The following is a 21067-nucleotide window of genomic DNA, read 5'->3' on the forward strand; positions in this document are numbered from 1 at the left end:
AGCTTTAAAGGCTTCTTTTAAAAGCTGCCAGTAATAATTATGATAATAAAAAAATAAAAAATAAGTGCTGCCAAACCCAGATTTGAATTCTGTCTTATGAAACTCATATGCAGTGACCCTCCCCAGCTCTAATATAAAATCCCTATTAAACAAGCTCTTCTCTGAGAAGTTGAGAGAAAGGAGGGAGAGGCCTGAGAAGCCCTGCAGGGTTAAGCAGGGAATCAAGGGAAAAATTATTCAAGCTATTGATCCAGGGTAAGCACTGGAGTTCCTGTAGTTAGCTTCACAGAGGACTGAATGCCCAAGGAAGTAAACAGATCCTGACCTTGACATTCAGACAGAGAAACCTCAGTGGGAAAACTTAGACTAAAGATCTCAAGGCTCTTGTCCTGCATGGTGGAAGCCCTGCCACTGGGCCACCTGGCTTCTCAGAAGCCAAGATGTCAACTCCATCATCAATTTTATAAAGGCATCAGGGCTCTGTCTGGACTCCCTGTCCTCAGGATTTCCGAACCCTTTGGTTGCCACCAATTTAATCTTTGGCCTCACATATACCAAGGTAATAACTGGAGAGGGAAATCAAGAGTTTGATAGAGTTCCTGCATTTGGAGCATTGACTACTGCTGATGGTCCCTTCTCAGGCAGGCAATCCTTGGAGGCACAGCGCTATCCCACAGGAGAGGTTCCCATCTCATATGAGTAGGGAGTCTTAGGGACCCTCTGTGCGGGCCCCAGTGAATGAGGGACAGATGGAGAAAGATAGACTTCTGGGACCCTCTTTGAAACAGCCTGGCTATTTCTACTGGGCCTCCTGAACATCCAACCTTGGGTTCAAGAATGCTATAGGAAAACAGCCCTGCCCCAGATCATGCCTGCTTCATCTTGGCCAGCTCCCGCCTTGTGTGCTCATCATTCCGAAGATCCTTCTTGTTTCCAACCAGAATGATGGGCACATTGGGACAGAAGTGCTTGACTTCCGGAGTCCATTTTTCTGGGATGTTTTCTGAAAGAAGCAAAATACATACAAGATACAAGTAATTCTATCTTGAAGAATCTCCAAGAGCCCTAGCTAAACTGCAAAGAAACTATTTAAAAAGCATGCTGGATATTTAATGGAATCTCACTAGCTTCAAAACCACAGTAAAAGGCAAAATCCAACCCCCTTCCCTTAGGCACAGAATCATCAGCTTTTTCTCAGTTCCCACTGAAGAGCTCACCTCCTGTGGAAGTGGGACCCAGTTAAAGTCTCTGGAGGAGGAAAGGTTCCAGAACACAGGGTGGCTCCACAATGATACAACCTGACTGAAGGAGGGAAGCTATCCATGGACCATCTCTGTCACTGATGGCTAGTAACTCTGACCACATCTTACAGAAAAGGGCTCCATTCTACGGTTGCAGCTGGCCCAGCCAGGGTCTACATGTTCTCTCTACACCTAGCTTATGGACCTTTAGTATGACCCCCATCGTGTAGGTTATTGGTATTTCAAATGGCTCAAGAATGACTTCTGAAAATGAGTGATAACCAGCTGTAGCTTCTTGCCAATACTCTACTAATTTAGAAAGGTTGGACATACATCATGGAGTGTGAGTGGCCTGGGTTCAACCTCCCATAACCACTGCCTTGGGCATCTCAGTGTCAGGCATGATTTTATAAAAGGGGGATAACAGTAATACCTACCTTACATAGGATTATTCTGAGTCCATACATACAAAGTACTTAGTATGACAATCATTTAAATGGTCTGCTTGTAATTTGAGTCTATATTTTAGAAGTAAACTGTTTGCTCCATGACTTCAAGACAAATTACCAAAAAGACAAGAGTTACTTAGAATACAGAAAGATGCTCTGTCTTCTGGCTGAAAGACCAAATCAGGTAAAGAAACTACATGAGGGAGGTCAGGAAACTCCTGTAATTCAATGCTCCACTCTTCAGCACACAAGATTGACACTTGAATGCTTCCATCTTCCTTTGTTATAGCAGCCACAGAGTTGACTGTATCACTAATGTCATAACTTGATACTCAAAGCTTTATTCTGAAACAAAGAGTTTCTCAAAGAAATGCAGTGTTTCAGTCCTCAGAACAATAAAGAGTAAAGGGCCAGCACATCTAACAACAAAGCCAAACAGCCTCAGCCGCAAACTCTGCTCTCACCTGTGCACCTGTGGTCAGTTTTCAGTTCAGCTACAACAGTGATCACTTTTTAAAAAAATTTGTTTGCCGTTTATTCAGTTTTGAGAGAGAGAGAGAGAGAGAGAGAGAGACAGAGCATGAGCGGGGGAGGGGCAGAGAGAGAGGGAGAACACAGAATCCGAAGCAGGCTCCAGACTCTGAGCTGTCAGCACAGAGCCTGATGCAGGGCCTGGGCTCACAAACCATGAGATCATGACCTGAGCTGAAGGTGGACGCTTAACCAAGTGAGCCACCCAGGTGCCCCAACAGTGATCACTTTAAAAGGTAAGTGAGACATCACTCCCTTGTTCAAACCTTCCAAGAGCTCCAATCTCATGAGGAAAAAGGAAAGGTCCACACCATTAACCACATTGCTCTACAACCCTCACTGCCACCCCTGCTGCTACACTGGATTCCTTCCCTCCTCTTCTTGCCTCAGTGACTTTGCACCTGCTGTTCTCTCTACCTGGAAGGCTGTTTTGTTGGGTATCTGTATTGGCTTCCCTCAGTTAATTTAGGTGTCTCTCAGAAGTCACCTTTTTAGTTGGGTTGCTGACCATCCATCCCATGGTCATCCTCTGAAACAGAATATTACCATGGACCACTCCATACCACCTCCACGAATGTTATTTTTCCTTTTTTTTTCAAAAATGTTTTTGGGGCGCCTGGGTGTCTCAGTCGGTTAAATGTCCAACTTCAGCTCAGGTCATGATCTCATGGTCCGTTGAGTTTGAGCCCTGCGTCGGGCTCTGTGCTGACAGATCAGAGCCTGGAGCCTGCTTCAGATTCTGTGTCTCCCTCTCTCTCTGACCCTCCCCTGTTCATGCTCTGTCTCTGTCTCAAAAATAAATAAACATTAAAAAAAAAAATTAAAACAAATTTTTAATGTTTATTTATTTTTGAGACAGAGAGAGAGCATGAGCAGGGGAGAGGTAGAGAGAGAGAGGGGGACACAGAATCCGAAGCAGGCTCCAGGCTCTGAGCTGTCAGCACAGAGCCTGATGCAGGGCTTGAACTCACGAGCCATGAGATCATGACCTGAGCTGAAGTCAGCTGCCTAACCAACTGAGCCACCCAGGCACCCCTCCACGAAAGTTATTTGTGAAATTTCTTGCTATCAGATTTACCATTAAGTTTTCTGGGTTTACAGTTGTTCTTGCTTTTGTCTCCCTTAATCTAGAAGTTTCTTCTACAAATAGGTGGTCAATAATATTTGGTGAATATATGAAATTATTACTCCAGGGGCACCAGGGTGGCTCAGCTAGTTGAGCGTCGACTCTTGATTTCAGCCTAGATCATGATCTCATGGTTCGTGGGTTCGAGCCCCACGTTGGACTGTGTGACACAGCAGATCCAGCTTGGGATTCCTTCTCTCTGCTCCTCTCCTGCTCATGCTCTCTCTCTCAAAATAAATAATAGACATAAAAAAGAGGGGGGTGCTTGGGTGGCTCAGTCATTAAGTATCTGACTTTGGTTCAGGTCATGATCTCACAGTTTGTGAGTTCGAGTTCCACATCAGGTCAGCATGAGCCCTGCTTCAGGTAAAAACAGGAGCCCTGGGTGAGTCCCGCTTCTCTCTCTCTCTGCCCCTCATGGGATTCTCTCTTTTTCTCTCTGCCCCTCACTCACTTGCACCTTCTCTCTCTCTCTCTTAAAACAAAACAAAAAGAGAAATTATTATTCCAATGGTCTCCCTACCCCTGGAACTCAAGAAACATAAATTAAAATTAAAATGAATTGCCTCTGTCTTACCTTTGCTGCTTTTCATAAATAAAGAGAACGAATTCTTATCATCAACAGAGATCGGCAAATAAAATCTTGTCTGGAGTCTTTTTTAATTTTTTAATTTTATTCATTTTTGAGAGAAAGCGCATGAGCAGGGGAGGGGCAGAGAAAGAGGGACTTGAATCCATAAACCGTGAGATCATGACCTGAGCCAACGTCAGATGTTTAACCAACTAAACCATCCAGGTGCCCCTGGAGTCTATTTTTATAAGTAAAGTTTTACTGGAATACAGCCAAGTTCATTCATTTATATATTTTCTATGGCTGCTTTTGTGATACAACAACAGAGTTGAATAGTTGCAACAGAAAACATATGGCCAACAAAGATTAAGTTTTTACTATTTGGTCTTTTACAAGTTTGCTACCCCAGCTCTCAACTAGAATACAGACTAGAGACCAATTGCCAGTCATGGTCTGGCATGGTCATAGACAGCAGAGGCTCTAAAAAGTAAATTATCATAGGACTGGCTGGCAGCAGGGCTGAAACTCTCACACCGAAATTCTGATTCCTGATCAAACTTGCCATCCTACATCTAGATGCAGGGCCATGGTCTAACATCCAATCAAATAAATCAAGTCCAGCATTAGGTTGACATTAGCTTTTCATTTTCTCGATCCAGACTTTTTTTTCTTAAAAAAACAAAACAAAACATTTTTTTAAATGTGTATTTATTTTTGAGACAATGCGAGAAACAGAGTGCAAGCGGCGGAGGGGCAGACAGAGGGAGACACACAGATTCAAAGCTCCAGGCTCTAAGCTGTCAGCCCAGAGCCCGATGCGGGGCTCGAACTCATGAACCGTGAGATCATGACCTGAACCGAAGTCGGACGCTTAACTGACTGAGACATTCAGATGCCCCAGACTTTTTTTTTTTTTCTAATTAAGTAATCTCTATGCCCAATGTGGGGATCGAACTCACAACCCCAAGATCAAGAGTCACAGGGTCTACAGACTGAGTCAGCCAGGCATCCCTTGATCCAGGCTTTTGTGTTCCCTTAACACATTTTACTTAGGCAAACTACTGGTGGGATTCTCCCCTACACCCAAGCCAAAACAAATTTTTAAAGGGCTTTGGCAGGGGCGCCTGGGTGGCTCAGTCGGTTAAGCGGCCGACTTCGGCTCAGGTCATGATCTCGCGGTCCGTGAGTTTGAGCCCCGCGTCGGGCTCTGTGCTGACAGCTCAGAGCCTGGAGCCTGTTTCAGATTCTGTGTCTCCCTTTCTCTGACCCTCCCCTGTTCATGCTCTGTCTCTCCCTGTCTCAAAAATAAATAAAAACCGTTAAAAAAAATAAAATAAAATAAAGGGCTTTGGCAAAATGAAGCTAGTTCAGTCATCTGAGCCAAAGTCAGAAGCTTAATGACTGAGCCACCCAGGCACCCTTTATTTTTTGTTTTTTTTTTAAAGGAGCTCCACCTACCTACCACACTCCTGCAGTGACTTCCAGGGAAGGCAGAATATCTATCCTCCAACATCAGACCCTCTCCCCAGGTGTGTCTGTACTTCAGAGATCCATCTCTCTGCCTCTTTACTTTCTACCTCTGCTCTCCTCCCCAGAGCCTACCCTCTGGGGGGAGGGGCCAGTAGGAAATAAGTCATGGCCAGTAAACAGACAGAGGTCAAAAGCTGAAGAACCACCTTTGAGACAGGAGACAGGTTCTTTAAAAAGTGAGACTGAAGAGTAACTTTCTGCTCTGAAGGTGTTTTTGTCCCTAGAGGACTATACCTTGGATGATGAGCTACAGGGCACACATTCCTCTTCATTCCTATAGGACTTAGACAAAGTCCATGATGTGTATATGAGGGGAGGGTTTCACATGGCTCTATTTTTCTGTGGTCTAAAGCTCTGCCCCACCCTCTAGGGCCTTCCAACGGCCCCCCAAAGGAAGCCAGATTTGTTTGAAAAACCAAAACTAAAACAACTATTGAAAATGACCAAAGTGAACCAATGGCAGAGAGTACTTGCTCTGTTTCAGTCCTAGGAGATACTGCCCAGAGGCTCAATCTCAGGTTGACTCCTTGGGATGCATAACTTTGATCAAGTGGTTCAAAATCTTGGAGGGCCCCAGTATATTGTCATTAAAATGAGTACATCCATGACAAAAAAAAAAAAAAAAAGTCATAACCCTAACTGGCCAGCACAAGCCCACACCACCAACAGGCTCTCCAAGGTTGTTTGTTAATGACAATATTCTTGGCCCACATGCTACTCTGTCAATATAGAGCACTGCATTATCAAGAGAGATATTTTGTCATCTTCAAGTAAGTACAAACTGAAAGTAAGTTCTGTTTCAGGCCTTGGTGCCTTGTTTAGCAGAGTGTGAGGTCAGTGTTATTCAGTCTTTTTCTGAAGGAAAGTAGCTACTGAGACAAGTCACCAACTGAGCTAGTGGAAAAGTGAAGTTCAAGTCTCTCTTTATCAGCTAAGACACTTTAGAAAAGAGCTAAAATGGAGCTTTGAAAACACTACTAGGAAAGAGCAAATCAGAAGATATTAGAAGGCAACAAGCTCAATATGAAGTATTGAAAAAAGGTGTGGGCCCCCACAAAAAGTTCCCCAAATCTTAGTCTAAAAGATGGGTTTATATTTGGAACCCAGCTACTTTACAAGGTAGACACATGGCAGCTATGGGAGAACTAGGCTGAAAAGCCACCCAGGCCCAGGCTGTATAGTCCCAAGGCTCTAGGATTCTGGCCACTGATGATTCCTTCTATGAAGATCACGTTTGCTTTTCAACCACTTGATGCCCAGAAAGGACCTGAGAAACCAGGTGCTGGCCAGGCACACAGGCAGTGACAAACATCAGGCTGCAGGGCTACTCACCTAAACTATCAGGGCTGTCAATGGAGAAACACATCAGTATAACATCAGTGTCCGGATAGGAGAGAGGCCTCAAGCGATCATAATCTTCCTGCCCAGCTGTATCCCACAAAGCCAACTCTACCTGTAATAAGAAAAATAAACACATGAGTGCAAGGTTAATCCTACCCATTTTCAGAAGTGGTACTTACCAAAGTACATTCAAATGGCAAACTATCCCAAATAATAAAACATAAGAATGTTCACTTTTATTAAGCATCAAGCCTGAGGTGGAGGGTATGATTAAATTGTTTCAGGTTGAGGGGCATCTGAGTGGCTTAGTCAGTTGAATGTCCAACTCCTGGTTTTGGCTCAGGTCATGATCTCACAGTTTGTGAGTTTGAGCCCGGCGTCAGGCTCCGTGCTGATGGCACAGAGCCGGCTTGGGATTTTGCCTCCCTCTCTCTGTGTCCCTCCCCCGCTTGTACACGCAAAACAAACATTTAAATAATAATAATAGTAATAGTAGTAGTAGTTTTAGGCTGAAATTTCTCAAAATACTATACTTACATAATTCAAAATGTGAAGTCAAAAATAACTTTGTGAGAAGTATAGTATTTAATTATAAACAACATTCTACATAGAAAAGCAGATGAACAAGAAGGGAAATCAAACTGTAAATAATATTCCACCAGGTGTATACGGCAAGACAGGGAAACACCAGATCTGAGTAACTTTTGCTAATACATTCTAACTCAACCACTTCCTTGTTTTGTCTCCTCATTCTGCTCAAATGTGGAAACACGGAGAGAAGACTGTATTTGAGTTGATGGGTATGAAAAGACACCATGCTGTTAGGCAAGGTCTGAGAGGACAGGAAAGGTCTCTGGCTGTGCGTTTTCTCCTCAAAAAATGTTTGAATGAGGGGCGCCTGGGTGGCGCAGTCGGTTAAGTGTCCGACTTCAGCCAGGTCACGATCTCACGGTCCGTGAGTTCGAGCCCCGCGTCAGGCTCTGGGCTGATGGCTCAGAGCCTGGAGCCTGTTTCCGATTCTGTGTCTCCCTCTCTCTCTGACCCTCCCCCGTTCATGCTCTATCTCTCTCTGTCCCAAAAATAAATAAACGTTGAAAAAAAAAATTAAAAAAAAAAAAAAAAGTTTGAATGAAAGCATCACTAAGGTAGCAGAGTACTCCTTTCGCACTTGGGAACCTGCACACCTTCACGTGATAGGAGGGCAAACTGATGATTGGGCTCTGGACATAGGTCCCTTTCCATGTTGTCCAGCACTGCAGGCAGCCCTGTGATTTCCCACAACCAGAGTGGGATTTTAATATCTTCTGCTCAGGGACACGTTGGGGCCCAAGGAGCTCTCCCTCTAATATGTGGAATACTCTTTTTCTCCTAGAACCTTCACAGTCTTATTTAAAAAATTTTTAATGTTTATTTTCTGTTTGAGAGACAGAGAGAGAGAGAGAGAGAGTGCAGGGGAGGGGCAGAGAGAGAGGAAGACAGAAGATCTGAAGTGGGCTCTGCACTGACAGCAGAGAGCCCGATGCAGGGCCCTAACTCATGAACCACGAGATCATGACCCAAGCCAAAGTCAGAGTCTTAACCGACTGAGCCACCCAGAAGTCCCACTCTGCCTGTATTTCAGAATTTCTACATATCATTCTTTCCTTAAAGTTGATGGCTAATTATCTCTTCCACCCTCAACCTTTGCCCTAGGATGCATCACTCACAACCTCCACTAGGCCCATTGCACTTGTCACGTACATACACCATTAGTTGGGTATGTGTATTTACTTATTAAAAATTTTTTCTCATTTGTCTTTTATTAGAGAGAGCGCAAGCGCGTGCACATGCAGAGGGAAAGAGAGGGAATCCCAAGCAGGCTCCATGCTTAGTGCAGAGCTCGATGTGGGGCTTGATTCCACAACTCTGGCATCATGCATGACCTGAGCTGAAACCAAGAATAACACATTCAACCAAATGAGCCATGCAGGCACTTCTGGTATGTATATTTGTAATATATTGATATCAATATCAATCAATATTGATTATCAATATAATCTTTATGATAATATATCTATTATCACAATAGACCTGCCCTCAGAATGGTACAGCTCATTCACTCTCTGCCAAATCACACTACCTTGACCCCTCCATGCCTCATGTGTGTTTAGTCAGATACATCCAACCATGACTGTCTCCTGATAAACGGTTCAGGTGTTGGACCTTGTCTCTTATCAGAATGGGCCTTTCCGTCTTTGGTATGTCTGTTCCTGGAACCACAATCACCTAGAATCTTGGATGGTTTCCTAGGTTCTATTACTGTATACTCTTACATGAACATTCCTAGGTAGCACCCTCTCCCAACTTGGAGGTTACCGAGTTGCTATCAAGCACTTTTATTTTGGGAACCCAAGAATTCTGAGCAGCTGGCTTAATGTGCCGCAAACTGTTGGCAAAGAGCCCTTTGTTCTAGTTTTCTTTTCAGCTGACCTATCTGCAGTGGGAATTTCATTCCTTTTCAAAAGATGCACAGAGAGCTGTGTAAGAAATTATTTTGACAATGAAAGGAAGAAGATTTAAAAAACAAAACAAAACAAAAAAACAAACCACAAACATATACTGAGGTGCCTGGCTCAGTCAGTTGAGCATCTGACTTCAGCTCAGGTCATGATCTCATGGTTTGTGAGTTTGAACCCCATGTCAGGCTCCCCAATGACAGTGCAGATCCTGCCTGGGATCTTTTCTCTTTCTGCCACTCCCCTGCTCATGCTTTCTTTCTCTCCCTGTCTCTCAAAATAAATAAATAAACTTAAAAAAAAAAAAAAAAAAAACCCAAAAAACATATACTCTAATTCCAGAAGAGTTTTGCTCCAGTCTTGCCAGTGGACTTTCAAGATAGACATGAAGAAACACTGTCCTCATTGCCAATGACAGGCAGTTGAAGCAACTGTAGCAGCCTATTTATGTTAAAGTCAAAAACATTTAAAAAAATTAAATGTGAGGGGGTGCCTGGGTGGATCAGTTGGTTGAGTGTCCAACTTCAGCTTGGGTCATGATTTCGCGTCACGGTTTGTGGGTTCAAGCCCTGCATATGGCTCTGTGCCGACAGCTCGGAGCCTGGAGACCCTGCTTCGGATTCTGTATCTCCCTCTCTGTCCCTCCCCTGCTCATACTCTGTCTCTCAAAAATAGATGAACATTTAAAAAAAAATTTAAATGTGAGTATGTTGTTTAAATGTCATACTGCTGGTGGTACAGATCAATACACCCCCCTTGAGACACAAAATAAGGACCTCTTGACGTAGTAATCTCATTCTTCAGCACTTAAGGAAATACTGACAGACTGGGAGGAAAAAAAAAGTCCATCCATACAAAGAGGTTCATTTTAGCATTATCTGTCTGGCAACAAACTAAATTTCAAATATAAATAAAGCTGCGAGGACCACATATACTAAGGCTTTTCATCTAAAATACATATGAATTGAGCAAAGTCTAGATGATAGCAATTAAAAATGAATATGGGGCGCCTGGGTGGCGCAGTCGGTTAAGCGTCCGACTTCAGCCAGGTCACGATCTCGCGGTCCATGAGTTCGAGCCCCGCGTCAGGCTCTGGGCTGATGGCTCGGAGCCTGGAGCCTGTTTCCGATTCTGTGTCTCCCTCTCTCTCTGCCCCTCCCCCGTTCATGCTCTGTCTCTCTCTGTCCCAAAAATAAATAAACGTTGAAAAAAAAAAAAAAATTTTTTTTTTAAATGAATAAAGTTGGGCTAAGATGCCAGAACAGAATGAATTTCTCATTCAAACATGTTCGTTATTATATTGTGTACTGAAGAGACAAAAAGGCCTAATTCTCTACAGGCTCTATGAATAGCCTAACAGGCAAAACAATACTAGTTGTTAAGAAAAGTGTACTCACCTGCTTTCCATCAACTTCAATATCTGCCACATAGTTCTCAAACACTGTGGGTACATACACCTCTGGGAACTGGTCCTTGCTGAAGACGATGAGCAAGCAAGTCTTGCCACAGGCTCCATCACCAACAATCACCAGTTTCTTCCGGATGGCAGCCATGCTGAAACAGGAGACAAAGGTGTTATCTAAAATGAACAAGAAGCTATTAATAGCCTCAGGCTATGACACACACTGTTCTGACCATAGGGAACAAGCCTCCATTAGCACACCCAAATACAAAATGTTAGTACCCCTTTCCACTTGACACCAAAAGGTCATACCAAAACCCCACAACTAAGGTTATACTTAATGGTAAAAAGACTGAAAGCTTTCCCCCCAAATCAGGAACAAGACAAGAATGGCCACTCTTGCCACTTCTATCCAACATGATATTGGAGATTCTATCCAGAGTAATTAAGCAAGAAAATGAAATAAAACATCCAGATTGGAAATGAATAAGTAATACTATCCTAATTTGCAGATGACATGATCTTATATACAGAAAATCCTAAGGAATCCATTAAATTATTAGAACAAATTCAGCAAGGTGGCAGGATACAGGATGAACATATAAAAATCAATTGTATTTCTATAACCTTGCAATGAACAAACTGAAAATGAAATTAAGACAATTTCACTTATAATAGCTTCAAAATGAATAGGGATAAATTTAACAAAAGTACTAAACATACTCTGAAAACTCTGAAACACTGTTGAGAGAAAGATCTAAATAAATGAAAAGACATTCATGTTTCCAGATTGGAAGACAATACTGTTAAATGACAACATCCTCCAAATTACTCTACAGATTTAAGACACTCCTTATCAAAATACCAGTTGGCTTCTTTGCAGAAATCGACTAACTGAACAGAAAATTCACACAGAAATTCAATGGACCCAGAATGGCTAAAATAGTGAAAAAGAAGAACAAAGTTGCAAGACTCACACTTCCTGATTTCAAAACTTACTGCAAAGATACAGTAATCAAGATAGTGTTGCACTGTCATAAAGACAGACACTGTGATCAATTGAGAGTCCAGAAATAACCCCCCACATTTAGAGTCAAGTGTTGTTTTTTTTAATGTTTATTCATTTTTGAGCGAGTGAGAGAGAGAGAGAGAGAGAGAGAGAGAGAGAGGAGAGGAGAGAATGTGTCCAAGTGAGGGGGAGGGGCAAAGAGAGAGGGAGGCAGAGGATCAAAGCAGGCTTGGAGCTGATAGCAGAGAGCATGATGCAGAGCTCAAACTCAAACTGTGAGATCATGACCTGAGTCTGATGCTTAACCAGCTGAACCACCAAAGTGCCCCTAGGGTCAAAGTGATTTTCAACAAGGATGCCAAAACAATTTGATGGAGGAAAGACAGTCTTTAGAGGAAAGTCTATTTTCAACAGATGGTGTTGAGACAACTGAATAGATCCATTCAAAAGAATAAAGTCAGAATGCTACACCTCAAATCATATACAAAAATCAACTCAAAATGGATAAGCCCAAATGTAAGAGTTAACACCATAAAATATTTAACTCCCTATCTCCCTTTTCTCCCTACTCACCCCTGACAACCACCATTCTACTTTCTGTCTCATGCTACCTCATTTGGAAGTGGAATCAGCACTATTTGTCCTTTTGTGACTGGCTTATTTTACTCAACATAATGTCTTCAAGGTTCATACATGTTGTATCATGTGTCAGAATTTACTTCCTTTTAAGGCTGAATAATATTACATTGTATGTATATACTACACTGCCCTTTGATCCATGGATAGATACCAGGTAGCTTCCAGCTCCTGGCCACTGTGATTGATCGATTGATGGTTTGTTTATTTTTGAGAGAGAGTGCAACTGGGAGAAGGGCAGAGAGAGAGGGAGTCAGAGGATCCGAAGCAGGCTCTGCACTAACAGCAATGAGCGTGATACGGGGCTCAAACTCATGAACCGTGAGATGATGACCTGAGCCGAAGTAAGATGCTCAACCGACTGAGCCACTGACTCTTGATTTCAGCTCAGGTCATGATCCTGGGATCTTGGGATGAAGCCCAGAGTCAGGCTCTGTGCTGAGTGTGGAGCCTACTTAAGTCTCTCTCTTCTCTCTCTTCTCTCTCTCTCTCTCTCTCTCTCTCTCTCTCTCTCTCTCAGACACACACACACACACACACACACACACACACACACACACACACACACACAAAGAATATATTCATCATTAGCAACCAACTTTTGTGCTTCAAGAGATACCATCAAGGGGTGCCTGGGTGGCTCCGTCAGTTTAATGGTCAGCCCTTGATCATCATCTCAGGGCATGATCTCATAGTTTGTGGGTTCAAGCCCACAAGCCCTGCTCATGCATGTGCACTCTCGCTTTCAAAATAAATAAAAAAGACAGAAAGAAAACAAGAAGACATGGGGCACCTGGCTGGCTCAGTTGGTAAGGCATGTGCTGGCTCAGCTGGTAAGGCATGTGACTCTTTTTTTTTGTAAGTTTATTTCAGAGAGTCAGGGGCTGGGGGCGGTGCACAGAGCCTGACATGGGGCTCAAACTCACAAACTGTGAGATCATGACCTGAACCAAAATCAAGAGTCAGATGCTTAACCCACTGAGCCACCCAGGTGCCCTGAGCACATGACTCTCTCTCTTTTTTTTTAATGTTTATTTATTTTTGAGAGAGAGAGAGAGACAGAGTGTGAGTGGGAGAGGGGCAGAAAGAGAGAGGGAGACACAGAATCTGAAGCAGGACTGAGCTGTCCGCACAGAGCCTGACATGGGGCTCAAACCCATGGACCACAAGATCACGTCCTAAGCTGAAGTCAGACGCTTAACTGACTGAGCCACCTAGGCGCCCCAGTGAGCACATGACTCTTGATCTCAGGGTCCTGAGTTCAAGCCCCACGTTGGGTGTAGGGCCTACTTTAAAATAAATAAATAAGTAAATAAAAATGAGAGGACAACCCACAGAATACTGGCAAATGTTTACAAATAACATATCTAATAAGGGACTTGTATCTAGAATACATAAAGAACCTTACAATACAACAGAAGAGCAGCTTAGGTGGGTGGTCTGGCTCAGGGTGTTGATTTGGATCCAGAATATATAAAGAACTACAAACTCAATAACAAAAAAAATCAAAGAATCCGGGGCGCCTGGGTGGCTCAGTTGGTTAAGCGTCTGACTTCGGCTCAGGTCATGATCTCATGATCCGTGAGTTCGAGCCCCGCATCTGGCTCTGTGCTGACAGCTCAGAGCCTGGAGCCTGCTTCAGATTCTGTGTCTCCCTCTCTCTCTGACCCTCCCCCATTCTTGCTCTGTCTCTGTCTCAAAAATAAATAAACATTAAAAAAAAAAAAAAAATCAAAGAATCCACTTTAAAAATGGGCAAGGGATCTGAATAGACATGACCCAGCAATTCCATTCCTAGACATACCATCAGAGAAAAACAAAAACGTGTGTCCATACAAAAACTTGTGGACAAATGTTCACAGCAGCATTGAAAATACTCATCATATTCAAAGAGTGGAAACAAACCAAACATCCAACAACTAATGAACAGATAAAATGTAGTATATATATCCAAACAATGGAATATTAGGCAATAAAAAGAGAAAAGTACCAATACATGCTACAATATGGATGAAATCTGAAAACATTACATATGTGAAAGAAGGTGGCCACAAAGAACCACATATTAAATGACTCCCTTTATATAAAATGTCCAGAATAGGAAAATACAAAGTCAACTGGTGTTTGCTTAAGGAAGGGAGTTGGAAAAGAAAGGAAAGGAAATGATTACTAAGGGAATGGTGGGGTTTCTTTTTAGGATGATCAAATTGTTAGGAGATGGAGCACGTCTCTATGAATATACTATATACTATGAATATATGACACTGAATTGTATACTTTAAATGGTTGAATTGTAACATATACGGATTGTATTTTAATAAAGCTATTGTTACAAAACAAAACAAAACAAAACAAAAAAACCTGCAGAATCCCTCCATTTGCCAGAGACGAATTGTCAGCCACTCAAATTCCCACCATTGCCTCTTAGAACAGCATTCTAATTTCTAGCTGGGTGCTTTGTTGGCTAGCTAAAAGACTACATTTCTTAGCTTCCCTTAATTAGATATGGCCATGTACAAAGTTCTAGCCCATGAGATGTAATCAGCAGTGCCTGTGGGATTTCCACGAAGTCTTTCCTAAAGTGAAGTCACATGCCCTTCTTCATCCCCTTCCTTCTTTCCGCTGCTTAAACCTGGAACCAGGACTGCTTTCTGAACAGCCATCCTGGAATGTGAGGATGTAGAAGTGTGGATGAAGAACATGAATACCACATTCTGGAGTTGGAGGCATAACAGGTAGAAAGAGCCTGGATCCCAGTTGTTCTTGGGAGTCACCATCTCAGCCCCAGACTGCCTACGTCTACACTTCTTTTCTGTGAAAAATAATTGTCTTGTTTAAAATGGTATTTTTCAGGGGCGCCTGGGTGGCCAGTCGGTTAAGCGTCCGACTTCAGCTCAGGTCACGATCTCACGGTCCGGGAGTTCGAGCCCCGCATCGGGCTCTGGGCTGATGGCTCAGAGCCTGGAGCCTGTTTCCGATTCTGTGTCTCCCTCTCTCTGCCCCTCCCCTGTTCATGCTCTGTCTCTCTCTGTCTCAAAAATAAATAAACGTTAAAAAAAAAAATTAAAAAAAAAAATTAAAAAAAAATGGTATTTTTCAGGTCTTTGTTACTTGTAGTCAAACTAATCCTCAACAATACAAACCCACAAAACCAGGTTGTCTAAAGCGAATGTTTCCCAAACTGGAGTGGATTCAACAACCCACTGGGATACATGAGGGAAACAAGAGAAACACATTTTCTAAGTCCAGAAAACATAAGAAATTTAGCTTTAAAATTTAAATCGCAGGGGTGCCTGGGTGGCTCAGTCATTTTGAGCATCCGAATTTGGCTCAGATCATGATCTCACAGTTTGTGGGTTTGAGCCCCACATCGGGCTTCCTGCTGTCAGTGCAGAGCCTGCTTCAGATCCTCTGTCCCCCTCTCTCTGCCCCTCCCCTGCTCACACACACTCTGTCTCTCAAAAAATGAATACACATTAAAAAAAACTTTTTTAAATTTAAATTGCATAAACTCCTTAGGAGAAGATTCCATAATGGAAAGGGCTCACAGTGCTGCCATCACTGATTTGTGACATCATGGTATGCTTAACATACTGCAATGAATATGTGCCTGGCTAAGTATATACAAAGGCAATACAAAGTTTTAATCAAACCCATAAAATGACCTAGTGATTTTAAAGGATCTTTTTTTTTTTTTTTTTTACACAAAAGCATTAGATAGAGGATAATACTAATAATGAAAGCATGACACTAAGCATATAGGTAAACAGGAAATGTGCTCAATATCATTCTTTAAATAACAGGAGTATGCAGGGGCACCAGGTTCACTCAGTCAGTAGAGCATAAAACATGTGATTCTTTAAAAAAAAATTTTTTTTTAATGTTTATTTATTTTTGAGAGAGACAGAGACAGAGTGTGAACAGGGGAGGGGCAGAGAGAGGGAGACACAGAATCCGAAACAGGCTCCAGGCTCCGAGCTATCAGCCCAGGGCCTGACGCGGGGCTCAAACTCACAAGCCATGAGATCATGAACTGAGCCGAAGTCGGACGCTCAAACGACTGAGCCACCCAGGTGCCCCCAAAACATGTGATTCTTATCTCAGGTTCATAAATTCAAGCCCCACACTGGGCTTGGAGCTTAATTTAAAAAACAATCGGAGCATGGAATCAAAACAGTTTTGTGTTGAGACCAGACTTTAAACTACAATCTGGCACTCTGGCCACCCCATTCAGCTCCCTCTTTCCCTTTTTGCTTTGGATTCCTAATGGATATGGGACCTGCCTCAAGGTCCTATACTTGTTTCCCGTGTGTTTTGTCTTCCAACCAGACTGCAAGTCATCTCAGAGCAAATAACCTATCTTACATTTCTTTGCGGCTTTATGTGGTTTGGTACTTTAGTGGGCATGTAGTAAGTATTAAATAGAAGAAAATAAAAAAATCAAAAAACATTTCTTTGAATGAGAAAGGAGATAGATTACCTCATTTTCAGAATCCAGGGCACAAACATTAATGGATTTCTCTCTTAAAAATTGTTCCTCTATGTTTAGTCTGACTGCAAACATCTTGATAGGATTCATATATCATTTTCTGTTTTTCTCATGCTCTCAAAATCACTTCATGATTTTATATACTCTATACATTTCTTCAGGCCTAGTTTGTTTTTTTTTAATTTTTTTTTTTTTTTAACATTTATTTATTTTTGAGACAGAGAGAGACAGAGCATGAACGGGGGAGGGGCAGAGAGAGAGGGAGACACAGAATCGGAAGCAGGCTCCAGGCTTTGAGCCATCAGCCCAGAGCCTGACGCGGGGCTCGAACTCACAGACCGCGAGATCGTGACCTGAGCTGAAGTCGGACGCTTAACCGACTGAGCCACCCAGGCGCCCCTCTTCAGGCCTAGTTTGTATCGGTTTGTGCCCAAAGTCAAACAACCAGTGCCTCACAGGACACAAAATTCATCAGGAAATCCCTGGTTCAAAAAAAGGCTGCCAGCTTTGAATACATCCTTCCTAGAAGGCACTCAATTCTCAAGAAATAATCTCTCTCAATCTAATGTGGTTAAAGACACACAAAATGAAAATGCCAGGGAGAACCAAAAAGGATCTGGAACTTTTTCCTTATGGAACATGTGGCCCAGGAGAAGTGTAAAACCAATCAGCCCCTACTGCTGAGGAAGACAGAAATTACAAGTGATTACGGGACAAAATGAAAATGAAAGCCTAGAATTACAAGATGATTTCTGGGAGTCTGGCCATACAACCAAACTTTGTTGACAAGAAGTGAAAAGTACAAACATCAGGTTATTTCCTGAAATGACCCAGGAAAATTTACTCTAGTCTTTCCTTTAACTTTGCTATAATCTAGCATCTTTTTCAAGTACATGGCTTGCCAGCTTGAAAGGGAAATCACGCTGAGCTCTCTGCAGTCTCTCTGCCAGATGTGTCATTTTCTAGGTTGAATACAGATTCTTAAGAGCTTTGAGTAAAGGTTTATTTTTTCAGTAACCATCAGCTATAACATATCTATTTAAGTCACCTGTAACAATATGTAAAGGACTGTAAATTTATTTCATTGGTTCAAAATCTTTATGTAGGTTACTGTGCCGCCCTCACAAAAGTTGAAAGGAAAAAGAAATGACAAAAGGAGATCTCTGATGGTGCTGAGAGGGCACAGAAAATACCTACTCCAATTTATGTTATCTGCCATTACAAGACCAGTCTCTCCCACAATCTCAAAAAACTGTGTTTTGGTTGTGGACTAAATTTTGGCAAATTAAGCAGTTACTGTTAACAAAAACAACCAATATTTTAACATATTTCTCACCCATATGCAAATAGAAACAGGTGTCCAAGAAAAGCAAGAGAAGGGCTACATGCAGTATCCCATATGATCCCATGCTTCATACTCAAAAGACACAAGGGCAGACAGCTCACTCACTCTCAGGAGCCACACCTGAGGCCTCCAGGGCAGCACCCGAGGGGGTGAGGTATCTCAACAAACATCTCTTATGGGGTCTGGCATCACCAGAGGCACTCAGTGAATAACAACTCCTACTACTAAGGTCTCCCCGCTGCCAGCCTTAACCTCAGGTCCTCTTTTTAATTTATATACTATTGCCACTTGTGGTATCACACACCTCCTTCATCTCTCCCTCTCTAATGGCTTCCTTCTCTCAGTCTACAATAAAGTGCAGAATGCCCCTATTTTAAAATAATAAATCTTCCCACATCCATGCTTACTTCTGGTTACCTTCCTCTCTCTGGCCTGTTCAAAGAAAAGGTATACATTTCTGCAGCTTCATACTGGCTTGCTTAAAATTCCTCCCATCTGCTTTCTGCCCAAACTTCTCCTGAAACTTTCTCAGAAGTCACCAATGACCTACCTTCACAAAATCCAGTCTGCATTCTCCTTGATATTTTTTGTTGTAACTTACCTCCCTAACAAAATATGATCTCTGTTGTCTGTCTCCTTAGCTACAGCCTCCATGCCTAATCACTCCCCCAAGACTGGGCTTTTCCCTCATTCTCCTTATACTTTATTCTCCGGGGATCTCAATTCTTCAAAAACTACTTTTATGAAATGTCATTCCCAAATCTTTCTCTGACCCAGTCCCTATTCTAAAACTCCTGATACACCTCCACTCTATGCTCCACTGGCATCTCAAATTCAACATCTCCCAGACATCATCCCAATCTCTGTCAAATCTTCTCTTTCCAGTTACCTCAGTCTTGGTGATGAAAACAAAATTACATTCCTAAGGTACTCAACTCATTGTAGAAACCTTGTGGTTAAACAATTATCTTACTTTCTTTTCTTTGCTCCTCACAGCAAGACTGCTTTCAAGTTCTGAGGAATTCTGCCCCTTCATGGGTCTCCCTTCCACCACTACCACCACCCACTTTGAGTTCCCATAATCATTGTTCCAATTCAAGTCGCCAGTACTGCCTATCTGGGAAGAAGGCAAAATTCCAACTGGTCTCACCTCCCTTCTATCCTGCTTGCTGCAGCCAAATTCTCCATTCCTATGTCTGGGCTTCAGCCCATTCTGCCTTTGCTCAAGGGCCTTCAGAAGGTCCTCAATGCCAAAATCAGGTCAAGACTCCTCAGCCTTACCATGAGGGTCCTTTAAAATACTAAAGCAGGGGCGCCTGGGTGGCGCAGTCGGTTAGGCGTCCGACTTCAGCCAGGTCACGATCTCGCGGTCCGGGAGTTCGAGCCCCGCGTCGGGCTCTGAGCTGATGGCTCAGAGCCTGGAGCCTGTTTCCGATTCTGTGTCTCCCTCTCTCTCTGCCCCTCCCCCGTTCATGCTCTGTCTCTCTCTGTCCCAAAAATAAATAAACGTTGAAAAAAAAAAAAATTAAAAAAAATAAAAATAAAATAAAATACTAAAGCAGCCTATTCTCTCCTTTCATCTTCTCTCTCATCTTTATCACATACCTAATTCCACTAACGGGCCTTGTAAACCACCCCCCCCCCCCCACCTCAGCTCAAAGTAATGCCTTATTTGAATTTTTTCTTCCTTTCTTCAGAAAATAACACCTCACCTGTCCATCCTAATATTGCCTTCTGTTCCAAAGCCTTTTATTTTTTAAGATTTTTTTTTAAATTTTATTTTTAAATAATCTCTACGCCCACTGTGGGGCTTGAACTCATGATCAAGAGTCACATGCTCTACGAACTAAGCCAGCCAGGCGCTCCCCAAAGCCCATTTCTTATTTCTGGTCCTACATTTTCCACCGCCGAAAATCAAATGTTGCCTCTAAGCAGGGCTTTGGTCCTCTCTTGGTACTTACATTCAATCACATCCTACTCTATGAGAGAGAAATAGCAGTTATATTTCTTGTGTACTTGACTCATATCCATTCCTGGAGTTTAAGCTCCTTCAGAACAGGTACCACATCTTGCTTGGCCTTTCCCACTTGGAGTTGCATAACTAATGGGGCAAGGACATGCTGAATGGGATGCTTATAAAGAGAAACAAAAACTCAAAGAAGGAGCATGTATTCCAAAAGTACTCCTAAAAACTTGACTCATTGGCACTCTCTGATCACTTTTCTTGCAGCAATCATAGTTTTTTATAGGACTCAGCAGAATGAAAAAGCAAAACAACAACAACAAACAGTTAAGAATTTGTTGACTGAGGGGCACCTGGGTGAGTCAGTCATTTAAACATCTGACTCAGGTCAGAATCTTATGGTTTGTGGATTCGAGGCCTGTGTCAGGCTCTGTGCTGACAGCTGAGAGCCTACAGCCTACTTCAGATTCTGTGTCTCCCTCTCTCTCTGCCCTCCCCTGCTCACGCTATGTCTCTCTCTCTCTCTCAAAGATATATAAACATTAAAAAGTTAAAAAAAAAAAAAAAAGATTGGACAACTGAAATTCTTTTAAGTTTATTTATTTATTTATTTAAGTGACCTCTGTACCCAATGAGGGGCTGGAACCCATGACCTAAAGATTAAGAGTCACATGCTCTTCTCACTGAGCCAGCCAGCCCCGCCTGGAAACCTGGAATTCTAATCAAACTACCATAGGCTAAGCACAAAAATACTGAAAAAGACTTCAGTGTAGAATACTATTTGGACCTGGATATATGCTATACTAAGTAGAGAATTTCAATGATATTCTCTTGAAAAGCAGACTATTATCTAGAGAGAGAAAAAGAGAGAGAGAGAAAGAGAGAGAGAGAAAACTAGTGGGAGAAGGACAGAGAGGGAGATAGAGAATCCCAAACAGG

At 42.5% G+C, this 21067-nt stretch overlaps 1 protein-coding gene across 3 annotated transcripts in view; it reads right to left on the reverse strand.

The window, feature by feature from the left end:
• The window catches only part of RHOA (ras homolog family member A), a 64742-nt gene that overhangs the window by 1323 nt on the left and 42352 nt on the right, over positions 1-21067 (reverse strand). For 2 of the 3 annotated variants that reach the window (XM_045496841.1, XM_045496843.1), the window contains 3 exons: positions 10682-10838; positions 6781-6901; positions 873-1003 (listed from right to left, as the gene is read on the reverse strand). In XM_045496841.1, the coding sequence (XP_045352797.1) occupies positions 873-1003; positions 6781-6901; positions 10682-10837 (408 nt within the window). In that variant the 5' untranslated portion in view covers position 10838. Of the gene's footprint in view, positions 1-872; positions 1004-6780; positions 6902-10681; positions 10864-21067 lie in introns of all 3 variants that reach the window. The other variant, XM_045496842.1, reaches the window with a different exon arrangement.

Source organism: Leopardus geoffroyi, chromosome A2, assembly GCF_018350155.1.
Source record: "Leopardus geoffroyi isolate Oge1 chromosome A2, O.geoffroyi_Oge1_pat1.0, whole genome shotgun sequence".
Lineage (NCBI taxonomy): Eukaryota > Metazoa > Chordata > Mammalia > Carnivora > Felidae > Leopardus > Leopardus geoffroyi.